The sequence below is a fragment of the Oncorhynchus kisutch genome, linkage group LG17, assembly GCF_002021735.2.
Source record: "Oncorhynchus kisutch isolate 150728-3 linkage group LG17, Okis_V2, whole genome shotgun sequence".
NCBI lineage: Eukaryota > Metazoa > Chordata > Actinopteri > Salmoniformes > Salmonidae > Oncorhynchus > Oncorhynchus kisutch.
In genome coordinates, this window is record NC_034190.2 from 74,791,776 (window position 1) to 74,805,750 (window position 13,975).

At 43.6% G+C, this 13,975-nt stretch overlaps 1 protein-coding gene across 3 annotated transcripts in view; it reads left to right on the forward strand.

The window, feature by feature from the left end:
* The window catches only part of LOC116354436 (low-density lipoprotein receptor-related protein 1-like), a 224,550-nt gene that overhangs the window by 171,254 nt on the left and 39,321 nt on the right, over positions 1-13,975 (forward strand). For all 3 annotated transcript variants that reach the window (XM_031794590.1, XM_031794591.1, XM_031794592.1), the window contains exons 45-58: positions 186-378; positions 743-868; positions 3,452-3,580; positions 3,813-3,932; positions 5,098-5,211; positions 6,228-6,377; positions 6,652-6,774; positions 7,040-7,156; positions 7,327-7,455; positions 8,002-8,124; positions 9,260-9,400; positions 9,730-9,917; positions 12,731-12,914; positions 13,271-13,356. In XM_031794590.1, the coding sequence (XP_031650450.1) occupies positions 186-378; positions 743-868; positions 3,452-3,580; positions 3,813-3,932; positions 5,098-5,211; positions 6,228-6,377; positions 6,652-6,774; positions 7,040-7,156; positions 7,327-7,455; positions 8,002-8,124; positions 9,260-9,400; positions 9,730-9,917; positions 12,731-12,914; positions 13,271-13,356 (1,923 nt within the window). The remainder of the gene's footprint in view (positions 1-185; positions 379-742; positions 869-3,451; positions 3,581-3,812; positions 3,933-5,097; positions 5,212-6,227; positions 6,378-6,651; positions 6,775-7,039; positions 7,157-7,326; positions 7,456-8,001; positions 8,125-9,259; positions 9,401-9,729; positions 9,918-12,730; positions 12,915-13,270; positions 13,357-13,975) is intronic.

Consider the following 13,975-nt stretch of genomic DNA (forward strand, 5'->3'; position numbering starts at 1 on the left):
CAGATGTATTTTCTCTAATCTAACCATTTTATTTGTTTTTAGTCATATAAAAAAAATATATCTTATTTTTGATTGTGGGAGTATTGTGCCTTCGGTCCAAATTAAGCACTTCTAATCCAGGTGTTTATAGACCAACCACTTTCGTGTGGCCAACTTTTTACGAACCATGTGACTGCCCCCCATAGGTGGTGGTGAAGAATGAGCCAGTGCATCCGTTTGGCCTGGCGGTGTATGGGGACTACATCTTCTGGACTGATTGGGTCCGCAGGGCCGTGCTCAGAGCTGACAAGTTTGTGGGCAGAGACATGAGGTTACTGAGAAATGACATCCCCCAGCAGCCAATGGGAATAATCGCTGTGGCCAACGACACCAACAGCTGTGAGTGGTGGAACTCATAGGTCAAAAGTGGGCGGGGCATTTATGCTGAGGAACTACCAGAAAGAAAGATGGTTTCAAATTGTTCTACTTAATCATGTGCAAATAGATTTTCATCAATTGATTGGTATTGGTATTTCATTAGGATCCCCCTTAGCTGTTTACAAAAGCAACAGATACTTGTCCTTGTGCCCACACAAAACATAAAACATGGCATAATACAGAACATGAATTAACCAGATTTACATTTTATTTGTCACATGCTTTGTAAAATAACAGTGAAATGCTTTCTTACGGGCCAACAATGCAAAAACAAAATATGAAACATAATAACACAAGGAATACGTTTACGATTGTTCCTCACCAGGTGAGTTCTCCCCCTGTCTGACCAACAACGGGGGCTGTCAGGACCTGTGTCTGCTCACCTCAGACGCGAGGGTCAACTGTAGTTGCCGTGGAGACCGCAGACTCCTGGAGGACAACAGCTGTTCAGGTGAGAAGGGGCGGGGCACAGTTGGAGCAGCGTTGGTTGGATGCGCTATACTTGGGCGAGGAGTAACGTTGCAGTAGTCTTCCAAAGCCAGACTCTGAGGAGCAGTAGAAACCAGGGCTACCTTGTCTGAGACCTGAAGACTGGTGTTAATCCACTGAGCAAAATGCTAATTGTGATGACGATGATCTGATCAGTCCAAGGACATGTCAATGATGCTACTGAGCCAGATGTCTATGTGTCAGGGGAGAAGCTCCGGGTGGTATCCGATTTTAAGTACCTTGGCATCATACTTGATTCCAACCTCTCTTTTAAAAAGCATGTGAAAAAGGTAATTCAAATAACCAAATTCAACCTAGCTAATTTCCGATTTATACGAAATTGTTTGACTACAGAGGTAGCAAAACTGTACTTCAAATCTATGATACTCCCCCACTTAACATACTGCTTGACTAGTTGGGCCCAAGCTTGCTGTACAACATTAAAACCTATTCAGTCTGTCTACAAACAGGCTCTCAAAGTGCTTGATAGGAAGCCCAATAGCCATCATCATTGTCACATCCTTAGAAAGCATGAGCTCTTGAGTTGGGAAAATCTTGTGCAATACACCGACGCATGTCTTGTATTCAAGATCCTCAATGGCCTGGCTCCCCCTCCACTCAATATTTTTGTTAAACAGAAAACCCAGACATATGGCAGCAGATCCACAAGGTCTGCCATGAGAGGTGACTGTATAGTTCCCCTAAGGAAAAGCACCTTTAGTAAATCTGCATTCTCTGTGAGAGCTTCCCATGTCTGGAATACACTGCCATCAGACACACATAACTGCACCACATATCACACTTTCACAAAATGCTTGAAGACATGGCTAAAGGTCAATCAGATCTGTGAACATGGTCCCTAGCTGTGTGTTGCCGCTCTCCATGTTGTCTGTTGTCTGTAGCTTGTGAGGTGTGGAAACACTTTGTTGCTTTTATGAATTTTGTCTTGCTGCTTTTTGTTTTATGTTGCTCTGTCTGTATGCTACGTCTTGCTTGTCCTATGTTGCTCTGTCTGTATGCTACGTCTTGCTTGTCCTATGTTGCTATGTCTTGCTTGTTCTATGTTGCTATTGTCTATATTGTAATTGTTTTTAATAACCTGCCCAGGGACTGCGGTTGAAAATTAGCCGGCTGGCTAAAACCGTCACCTTTACTGAAATGTTGATTAATGTGCACTGTCCCTGTAAAAATAAAAATAAACTCAAACTCAATACCTCCTTGTTTAATTAGGAATCGGCGACGCGTCAACGGGACAGTTGTACATCATGTAGCGCCTTTTGTCAGATTTTAGAGAAACAACAAATGTCGGTACATATAAGTGTCTTATATTGTCTGAAAGCTTAAATTCTTGTTAATATAACTACACTGTCCAATTTACAGTAGCTATTACTGCGATTGTTTGAGGAGAGCTAACAACAGAACACTTTTTTCACCGCGATAGGCTTGACAAATTCACCTCTGAAGGTGAAATGTGTACTTACATTCTGAAATCTTGATCTGATTTATCATCCGAAGGGTCCCAAAGATAACATGAAGTGTCCTTTTTTTAGGTCAAATCCTATTTCATATCCTAAAAATGTCCATATAGCATGTACGATTGATTTTGTATTTCCACTCGTTCAATTTGCAAAGAAAGGAATCTGTGAAAATCTAACCCTAAACGTTGTTTCAACAAGTCAAAGCACATTTGTATGTATTCCTCAGAGATCCTAGAATGTAACCAGACTTCACTATATCATTAGGGGTGTAGTATATCCTATTGGACACCAAATTTGGTCAGAGAGCGACACCTTCATGGCACGCCGATGGCGCGGGCGGTCTTCACTTGATCGACTCTAACTTTGTCAAATAACACCAATCGGGGTCAAACAAAGCTATCTAGATAGCCAAAGAGCTGTGCTTTGCGGGAGTATCCAGAAACCCTGTATTTGTATTTTTCGCAAAATGTACCTGCTAACATTGTGCCACAGCATGCCTTTTAGTTTGGACAAAAATTATAAGAATATTCATAGATATGAAGTTATGAAAACTGGTTGTGTTGCAAATATTTCACTTATAATATTAATATACTAATACTGGAAAAGCTAAATGAAAGTCCAAGTTTACAGATTTGACGATATTCTTGCAGAAAAATGTAATATGAATGCTTTTCCCAAATGTACCTGGGTGACACACTAAATGTCATGTAGTTCGCTCATACTTCAAGTTATCCGTCTGAACTTTGCACATACACCATTGGAATTACAACCAGAGTGATGGCTAGAACTGGGACCTTTCTGTTGCATTTCAAAGATGGTGGTAGGAAAAAACTGGTTGTTTTGTTCTTTCTATTTTCTTCTACCAGATCTATTGTGTTATATTCTTCTACATTCAATTCACATTTCCACAAACTTCAAAGTGTTTCCTTTCAAATGGTACCATTTCAAATGGTCATTTTAGGCGAAAATTGAAAAAAAAGGGGGCTATTCCTATTAAAAGGGTCCAGTCTGGTTAGGATACATGGTGCTGACTCTATCTCCATCTCTCCTTGGTCCTACTACTGTAGCTCTGAACGCATTGTGTGGTAGTGTGGATGACTTTGAGTGTGGCAACGGGGATTGCATCAACTACAGCCTGACCTGTGATGGCATGGCCCACTGCAAGGACAAGTCAGACGAGAAACAGTCCTACTGCGGTGAGTCTGTGTACGTACGAGCGTGTGTCTGCTTGCGCAATGCATGTCTGCAATCTGAGTACTCGGAATCTAGGCTTGAATTACATTGTCAGTTAGCACAGTGTTGCTGTTGTCAATCTTTGTACCACAAAAGGAAGAAAATTGGATGTCAATTTAATTTCAGGAGATAGAATTTAGTCATAGTAAGACAACTGGAGAACAACTCTTCTAATGCTGGTCTTCCTCTCTGCAGCGAACCGTCTGTGTAAGAAAGGCTACAGGCGATGTATCAATGGACGCTGTATCGGCCACATGTTCTGGTGTGACGGGACTGACGACTGTGGAGATCACTCAGACGAGCTGCCCTGCAACAGTAAGTCCTGTGTGTGTGTGTGTCGTGGTGTGACTGTGTGTGTGTCATAGTGTGACTGTATGCGTGTGTGTTGTGGTGTGACTATGTGTGTGTCATAGTGTGACTGTATGTGTGTCATAGTGTGACTGTGTGTGTGTCATAGTGTGACTGAATGCGTGTATGTTGTGGTGTGACCATGTGTGTGTCATAGTGTGACTGTATGCATGTGTGTTGTGGTGTGACTATGTGTGTGTCATAGTGTGACTGTATGTGTGTCATAGTGTGACTGTATGTGTGTCATAGTGTGACTGTATGCGTGTGTGTTGTGGTGTGACTATGTGTGTGTCATAGTATGACTGTATGCGTGTGTGTTGTGGTGTGACTATGTGTGTGTCATAGTGTTAATGTATGTGTGTCATAGTGTGACTGTATGTGTGTCATAGTGTGACTGTATGCGTGTGTGTTGTGGTGTGACTGTGTGTGTCATAGTGTGACTGTATGCGTTTGTGTTGTGGTGTGACTATGTGTGTGTCATAGTGTGACTGTGTGTGTGTTTGTGTATGTGTGTGTGTGTGTGTCATGGTGTGACTGTGTGTGTGTGTGTGTCATGGTGTGACTGTGTGTGTGTCCATATTACTATATCCATTGTGTTGTGTGTGTCATGGTGTGACTGTGTGTGTGTCCATATTACTATATGCATTGTGGTGTGTGTGTGTGTGTGTGTGTGTGTGTGTGTGTGTGTGTGTGTGTGTGTGTGTGTGTGTGTGTGTGTGTGTGTGTGTGTGTGTGTGTGTGTGTGTGTGTGTGTGTCATGGTGTGACTGTGTGTGTGTGTCCATATTACTATATCCATTGTGTTGTGTGTGTGTCATGGTGTGACTGTGTGTGTGTGTCCATATTACTATATCCATTGTGTTGTGTGTGTGTTCATATTACTATATCCATTGTGTTGTGTGTGTGTTCATATTACTATATCCATTGTGTTGTGTGTGTGTGTGTCATGGTGTGACTGTGTGTGTGTGTCCATATTACTATATCCATTGTGTTGTGTGTGTCATAGTGTGACTGTGTGTGTGTGTCCATATTACTATATCCATTGTGTTGTGTGTGTTGTGTGTGTCATGGTGTGACTGTGTGTGTGTGTGTCCATATTACTATATCCATTGTGTTGTGTGTGTGTTCTCCAGTGACCCTCTGCAAAGCTGCAGAGTTCCGGTGTCGAGATGGAAGCTGCATCTCCAACTCCAGCCGCTGTGACCAGGTGGTCAACTGTGAGGACGCCAGTGATGAGATGAACTGCTGTAAGTCTACAGGCCGTCTTTACATGTTGGATATCTGTTGAATAAAAATCGTTAAAGCTATTTCTCTGACCCATCCTGTATCACTAATGAGGAACTGCAGATCAGCTTGGATTCCTCTGACATTATTCCCTGTGCATTATGACATGGCCCAGACTGTAGTAGTGTACTATAATTTTTTTTAAATTACATTACCTTTATTTAACCAAGTAGGCCCTATATAGGGGATATGATGCACTTTCATACACACTCCATGTTGAATGTACAGATAATACTCCCCCACAACTAACCACTAATGTCACCAGTGTTGGAAAAGTAGACTATTGTCATACTGAAGTAAAAGTAAAGATATCCTAATAGAAAATGACTTAAGTAAAAGTAAAGATATCCTAATAGAAAATGACTTAAGTAAAAGTAAAGATATCCTAATAGAAAATGACTTAAGTAAAAGTAAAGATATCCTAATAGAATATGACTCAAGTAAAAGTGAAAGTCACCCAGTAAAATATTACTTGAGTGAAAGTCTAAAAGTATTTGGTTTGAAATATACTTCAGTATAAAAAGTAAATGTAATTGCTAAAATATACTTAAGTATCAAAAGTAAAAGTATAAATCATTTCACATTCCTTATATTAAGAAAACCAGACACCACAATTTTATTTTTATTTACGGATAGCCAGGGGTGCACTCAGACATCATTTTACAAACAAAGCATTTATGTTTAGTAGGTCTGCCAGATCAGAGGCAGTAGGAAGTAGGAAGTAGGAATAGGAATACCCAGGGATGTTCTCTTGATACGTGTGTGAATTGGACCATTGTCCTGTCCTGCGAAGCATTCAAAATGTAATAAGTACTTTTGGGTGTCAGGAAAAATGTGTGGAGTAAAAAGCAAAAGATGTCAAAAATATAAATAGTAAAGTACAGATACCCCAAAAAAACTACTTACGTAGTACTTTAAAGTATTTTTACTGAAGTACTTGTACTGAATGCCACTGATGTATAATGTCCCTCCTCCCCAGTGCCAACTGACTGTTCTCGCTACTTCCGTCTGGGGGTGAAGGGGGCGACCTTCCAGAGCTGTGAGAGGACCACACTATGCTATCTGCCTTCCTGGAAATGTGATGGTAACAACGACTGTGGAGACTTCTCAGACGAGAGGAACTGCCCAGGTAACAGACAGATCTTGCCTTTCTCCTTTTAGGGCCTTTTTTTCAGCAAATCATTATTTCATGGGTTCAAATAGTATGTGTTTACTTTCAAACACTTTGAGCATTTGCTTTAGCCTGCCTAGGAGTGCCAAAATGCACTTTTGGGACTATTCTATTAGTTACATTGCGCAGGCAACAAAGCATAGCTATTTGTACCACAGGTCTGACTCATAGCAGAACTTTATACGATATTCAAAACTGTTATTTTGTATTTATTATATACACTCTCTACCAGACAAGAAGAAGCTGAAGTGCCCAGTAAACTTCTTTGCGTGCCCCAGTGGTCGCTGTATCCCTATGAGCTGGACCTGTGACAAGGAGAACGACTGTGAGAACGGCGCTGACGAGACTCACTGTGGTCAGTCTACTTGCCCTATATAGATACCTTCTGTCCTTCTGTCCTTCCCTTAGCTGATATAATACACAACTTTGAACTTTACTGTAGTGACACAAAGATCAAAACAGTGTTTTCAATAGATAATCACAACAACCACGGGATCAAAGTTGAATAGTTCATTCAAATAAGTAATTTCAATATATTGTGGTAAATTTGGTGATAAATGTATTCTGAAACAAATGTAACCCAGATTACGTTGAATAAAAATGTTCCTGTGTCTTTGCAGATAAGTTCTGTACGTCCACTGAGTTTGAGTGTGGGAACCATCGCTGTATCTCTAACCACTGGGTGTGTGACGGTGCCAACGACTGTGGGGACAAATCTGACGAGGACGACAGATGCAGTGAGTGACTCATCCCACACCTATATGATCTATGGCCCATATCAGACACAGTTGTCTACCTTGTCAATTAATAGATCAATAGATTTTATTTTTAGACAAATTAAATTAAATCTGTTGATCATTTTAATTTAATTTAATCTAACCTGTTCATATCGCCTACGTCACCATAGAAACTAAGACGTGCAGCCCGGAGGCGTTCCAGTGTCCCGGCACTCATGTGTGTGTCCCTCAGCGCTGGAAGTGTGACGGGGACAAGGACTGTCTGGACGGGGCTGACGAGAGCATCAAGGCTGGCTGCTGTGAGTGGGAGTCTTCTACAGTTCTGTTCATGCACTTTGGTTTGGTGAGATAGCAACAGCATTTGTCTGCTGTGAGTAGCGTGAGGACAACCCCAACACATTCACAAATGTCCTAATAATCACCACAGTTGATCTGAAGTGGATTTAGTAACTGTGTCTATATGACTGGTACCCATCAAGGCTTCAGTGAGTAGGAGGAGGACACATTAAACACTTCCACTAAATCTCTCATAAGACTCATTTGAGTCACACGCCTCTATTGGGTTTGGATAATGAAACCAATTATAAACTACAACATTTCGCTGGGGTATTAATAGATGAATGGGAAGACATGAGACTGCCATTGTCTTTTTATGATTCATCTTAATGATTTGATTAGCAGAGGATCTGCAGACTATTGTTAGACTGCTAAGGGTATGTATCATTCATTCTTGCAATAGCCTCTGTTTGCTAACCCTTTCTCTGTCTATTTATCTCTTATTTTTCTGTCTGTCTGTGTCTCTGTCTGTGTCTCTGTCTGTGTCTCTGTGTCTCTCTCTCTGTCAGTGTACAACAACACCTGTGATGAGAATGAGTTCATGTGTCAGAACAGACATTGTATCCCCAAGCACTTTGTGTGTGACCATGACATGGACTGCTCTGACGGATCAGACGAGTCCCCAGAGTGTGGTGAGTGTTTGTGATGCAGCATGACAACAGAGGAGAAGAGAAAGGCCTATGGAGAGATGGACAGAGAGAACGGGTTTAAATGAGAGATGGACAGAGAGAACGGGGTTAAATGAGAGATGGACAGAGAGAACGGGGTTAAATGAGAGATGGACAGAGAGAATGGGGTTAAATGAGAGATGGGCAGAGAGAACAGGGTTAAATGAGAGGTGGGGAGAGAGAATGGGGTTAAATGAGAGATGGGCAGAGAGAACGGGGTTAAATGAGAGATGGACAGAGAGAACGGGGTTAAATGAGAGATGGGCAGAGAGAACAGGGTTAAATGAGAGATGGACAGAGAGAACGGGGTTAAATGAGAGATGGACAGAGAGAATGGGGTTAAATGAGAGATGGGCAGAGAGAACGGGGTTAAATGAGAGGTGGGGAGAGAGAACGGGGTTAAATGAGAGGTGGGGAGAGAGAATGGGGTTAAATGAGAGATGGGCAGAGAGAACAGGGTTAAATGAGAGATGGGGAGAGAGAACGGGGTTAAATGAGAGATGGGCAGAGAGAACGGGGTTAAATGAGAGATGGACAGAGAGAATGGGGTTAAATGAGAGATGGGCAGAGAGAACGGGGTTAAATGAGAGATGGGCAGAGAGAACGGGGTTAAATGAGAGATGGGCTGAGAGAATGGGTTAAATGAGAGATGGGCTGAGAGAACGGGGTTAAATGAGAGATGGACAGAGAGAACGGGGTTAAATGAGAGATGGACAGAGAGAATGGGTTTAAATGAGAGATGGACAGAGAGAACGGGTTAAATGAGAGATGGACAGAGAGAATGGGGTTAAATGAGAGATGGACAGAGAGAATGGGGTTAAATGAGAGATGGACAGAGAGAATGGGGTTAAATGAGAGATGGACAGAGAGAATGGGGTTAAATGAGAGATGGGCAGAGAGAACGGGGTTAAATGAGAGATGGGCTGAGAGAATGGGGTTAAATGAGAGATAGGCAGAGAGAACAGGGTTAAATGCCTCAGTACTGTCTCTTCGCATCTCTCGTCCTGCACTCTCCAAAAAATATGTTCCCCTGGTTACAAATGTATTTAAACTAATGTACCCTCGAAAATACACTTGTGATTGTGGTATTGTTCTGTAGAGTACCCAACGTGTGGGCCAGGGGAGTTCCGCTGTACCAACGGCCGCTGCCTCAACCAGAAGGTCTGGGAGTGTGACGGAGAGTTTGACTGTCAGGACCGCTCAGACGAGGTCCCCAAGAACCCCCACTGCACAGACTCAGGTCAGACACACAGACAGACAGACAGACAGACAGACAGACAGACTGTGGTCTACATCTATACTGTAGACATGCACAGTACAGAATATCACAGCTTTTGTGTGTAATATTGTTGTTGCATTGTAACAAATGTAATTGCCTATGGCTTCTGCTAAAAATACCATAGCATCCTTCTTGGCAGGTTTAGTTTTAGTAACGAATGAAAAGAGCCATTGAAGTTTGACTCAGACACATTCATGTTCTCTCTGGCCATTGCAGTAGAGCAACCTTTCTAGTTTGAGCTATCATCTATTCAGTCTGCAGAACCTAAATGGATCTTCTTCCATCAACAGAGAGGAAGTGTAATGACTCTGCCTACATGTGTCGCAACGGGAAGTGTCTTAACGAGACGTTGCTGTGTGACCGTAACGACGACTGTGGTGACGGCTCTGACGAACTCAACTGCTTCATCAATGAGTGTCTCAACAGCAAGCAGAGTGGCTGCTCTCAGCTCTGTGAGGACCTCAAGATAGGTTTCAAGGTAAGGGGCGTGTGTGTGCGTCTGCATGTAGCTTGTGTGCACGTTTGCAATATTTCTACCAGTGTAATACAACCTGGAGATTCTGCAACATAATCGATTCCCTCCAGCTCAGTCTCATCACCCTCCTGTAGCTCAGGCTCATCACCCTCCTGTTCTACTGTATTGACATGTTGTCTGCTTGTCCCCCGGGTCCCTACAGTGTTCTACTGTATTGACATGTTGTCTGTGTGTCCCCTGTAGCTCAGTCTCATCACCCTCCTGTAGCTGTCTCAATACCCTCCTGTAGCTCAGTCTCATCACCCTCCTGTAGCTCTGTCTCAATACCCTCCTGTAGCTCAGTCTCATCACCCTCCTGTAGATCAGTCTCATCACCCTCCTGTAGCTCTGTCTCATCACCCTCCTGTAGCTCTGTCTCATCACCCTCCTGTAGCTCAGTCTCATCACCCTCCTGTAGATCAGTCTCATCACCCTCCTGTAGCTCAGTCTCATCACCCTCCTGTAGCTCAGTCTCATCACCCTACTGTAGTTCAGTCTCATCACCCTCCTGTAGATCAGTCTCATCACCCTCCTCATCACCTGGCCATGCTGCTGCTCCAGTTTCAACTTCCACCTGACTGTGCTGCTGCTCTAGTTTCAACTGTTCTGCCTTATTATTATTCGACCATGCTGGTCATTTATGAACATTGAACATCTTGACCATGTTCTGTTATAATCTCCACCCGGCACAGCCAGAAGAGGACTGGCCACCCCACATAGCCTGGTTCCTCTCTAGGTTTCTTCCTAGGTATTGGCCTTTCTAGGGAGTTTTTCCTAGCCACCGTGCTTCTACACCTGCATTGCTTGCTGTTTGGGGTTTTAGGCTGGGTTTCTGTACAGCACTTTGAGATATCAGCTGATGTACGAAGGGCTATATAAATACATTTGATTTGATTTGATCTGTAGCTCAGTCTCATCCCCCTTTGTAGCTCAGTCTCATCACCCTCCTGTAACTCAGTCTCATCACCCTCCTGTAACTCAGTCTCATCACCCTCCTGTAGTTCAGTCTCATCACCCTCCTGTAGTTCAGTCTCATCTACCCCCTGTAGATCAGTCTCATCACCCTCCTGTAGCTCAGTCTCATCACCCTCCTGTAGCTCAGTCTCATCACCTTCCTGAGATCAGTCTCATCACCCTCCTGTAGATCAGTCTCATCACCCTCCTGTAGCTCAGTCTCATCACCCTCCTGTAGCTCAGTCTCATCACCTTCCTGTAGATCAGTCTCATCACCCTCCTGTAGATCAGTCTCATCACCCTCCTGTAGTTCAGTCTCATCACCCTCCTGTAGTTCAGTCTCATCACCCTCCTGTAGCTCAGTCTCATCACCCTCCTGTAGCTCAGTCTCATCATCCCCCTGTAGATCAGTCTCATCACCTTCCTGTAGATCAGTCTCATCACCCACTTGTAGATCAGTCTCATCACCCTCCTGTAGCTCAGTCTCATCACCCTCCTGTAGTTCAGGTCTCATCACCCTCCTGTAGTTCAGTCTCATCACCCTCCTGGATCTCAGTCTCATCACCCTCCTGGATCTCAGTCTCATCACCCTCCTGTAGCTCAGTCTCATCACCCTCCTGTAGATCAGTCTCGTCACCCTCCTATAGCTCAGTCTCATCACCTTCCTGTAGCTCAGTCTCATCACCTTCCTGTAGATCAGTCTCATCACCCTCCTGTAGCTCAGTCTCATCCCCCTCCTGTAGCTCAGTCTCATCCCCCTCCTGTAGCTCAGTCTCATCACCTTCCTGTAGATCAGTCTCATCACCCTCCTGTAGATCAGTCTCATCACCCTCCTGTAGATCAGTCTCATCACCCCCCTGTAGATCAGTCTCATCACCCTCCTGTAGCTCAGTCTCATCACCCTCCTGTAGCTCAGTCTCATCATCACCCTGTAGATCAGTCTCATCACCTTCCTGTAGATCAGTCTCATCACCCTCTTGTAGATCAGTCTCATCACCCTCCTGTAGCTCAGTCTCATCACCCTCCTGTAGATCAGTCTCATCACCCTCCTGGATCTCAGTCTCATCACCCTCCTGTAGCTCAGTCTCATCACCCTCCTGTAGATCAGTCTCATCACCCTCCTGTAGTTCAGCTGTCTGCTCTACATTAACTGTTGGTGAACCGTGTGAATCTGCTGGTACAGCACTGACCTACTGTATTGAAATGTTGTCTGTGTGTCCCTGGGGTCTCTACAGTGTTCTACTGTATTGACATGTTGTCTGTGTGTCCCCTGGGGTCTCTACAATGTTCTACTGTATTGAAATGTTGTCTGTGTGTCCCCTGGGGTCTACAATGTTCTACTGTATTGACATGTTGTCTGTGTGTCCCCTGGGTCTCTACAGTGTTCTACTGTATTGACATGTTGTCTGTGTGTCCCTTGGGTCTCTACAGTGTTCTACTGTATTGACATGTTGTCTGTGTGTCCCCTGAGTCCCTACAGTGTTCTACTGTACTGACATGTTGTCTGCTTGTCCCCTGGGTCCCTACAGTGGTCTACTGTATTGACATGTTGTCTGTGTGTCCCCTGGGTCCCTACAGTGTTCTACTGTATTGACATGTTGTCTGTGTGTCCCCTGGGTCTCTACAGTGTTCTACTGTATTGACATGTTGTCTGCTTGTCCCCCGGGTCCCTACAGTGTTCTACTGTATTGACATGTTGTCTGTGTGTCCCCTGGGTCTGTACAGTGTTCTACTGTATTGACATGTTGTCTGCTTGTCCCCCGGGTCCCTACAGTGTTCTACTGTATTGACATGTTGTCTGTGTGTCCCCTGGGTCCCTACAGTGCAGGTGTCACCCTGGCTTCCAGCTGAAGCGGGATGGGAAGACGTGTGTGGACATAGATGAGTGTACCACGTCCTACCCCTGTACCCAGCGCTGTATCAATACACACGGATCCTTCCACTGTCTCTGTGTGGAGGGCTTCCAGCTACGACCGGACAATCCTACTATCTGCAAGTCCACCTCTGGTAAGACCAACAGCGGGGACGTCTTGGACTTAAGGTCCAGTAACAAAGTCTAATTTTCGTTTTCCATTGCGAAATGTTTGCAAACGTCTTCCATTGTGTGCGCCAAGGAACATGGCCCAGCTGTAAGTGGTTCAATTTCCAACCTGACCCTCCTACCATTATGGCCACCTATTCATCCCCAGCTTCCAATTGGCTCATTCATCCCCACTCCTCTCCCTTGTAACTAGTCTCCAGGTCATTGCTATAAATGAGTATGTGTTCTCGGTCAACTTAGCTGGTAAAAAAAAAAGTATTTCTTTGTGACAAGTTCAACCATGAACAGAGCCGCTTTCCCCAATCTGTTTGTCTCTCTACAGATGAGGAGCCGTTCCTGATCTTTGCTAATCGGTACTACCTGAGGAAGCTGAGCCTGGATGGTTCCAACTACACCCTGATAAAACAGGTGGGACAACAAGCACTGTGTGGAAACAATGAGCTAAATGTTAACCATGTGTCAGTTTTTATGATTATTCATAATCAGTGATAGTGATACCTGATGTATCATGTATCCTGTATCCTGGAGTGTGAATGTGTATGCATTGTGTTTGCGTGCATGTGTGTGTATTCCAGTGTGTATGCTTAGTGAACTGAAGGGGACTATGACTGTTGTTTCCATGACTAGGTGCCCAGACATTATATACATCCAAAGCATGATCTTTGGAATGTTTGGATCCTTTGCAAATGAAATATAATTTGAGTTCAAAATGAATGCATGTGTAATATAATTTATGGATCCAAATAACCAATTTAAAATGTACAGTTGAAGTCAGAAGTTTCCATACACTTAGGTTGGAGTCATTAAAACTTGTTTTCAACCACTCCACACATTTCTTGTTAAAAGATTATAGTTTTGGCAAGTCGGTTAGGACATCTACTTTGTGCATAACACAAGTCATTTTTCCAACAATTGTTTACAGACAGATTATTTCACTTATAATTCACTGTATCACAATTCCAGTGGGTCAGAAGTTTACATACACTAAGTTGACTGTGCATCTAAACAGCTTGTAAAATTCCAGAAA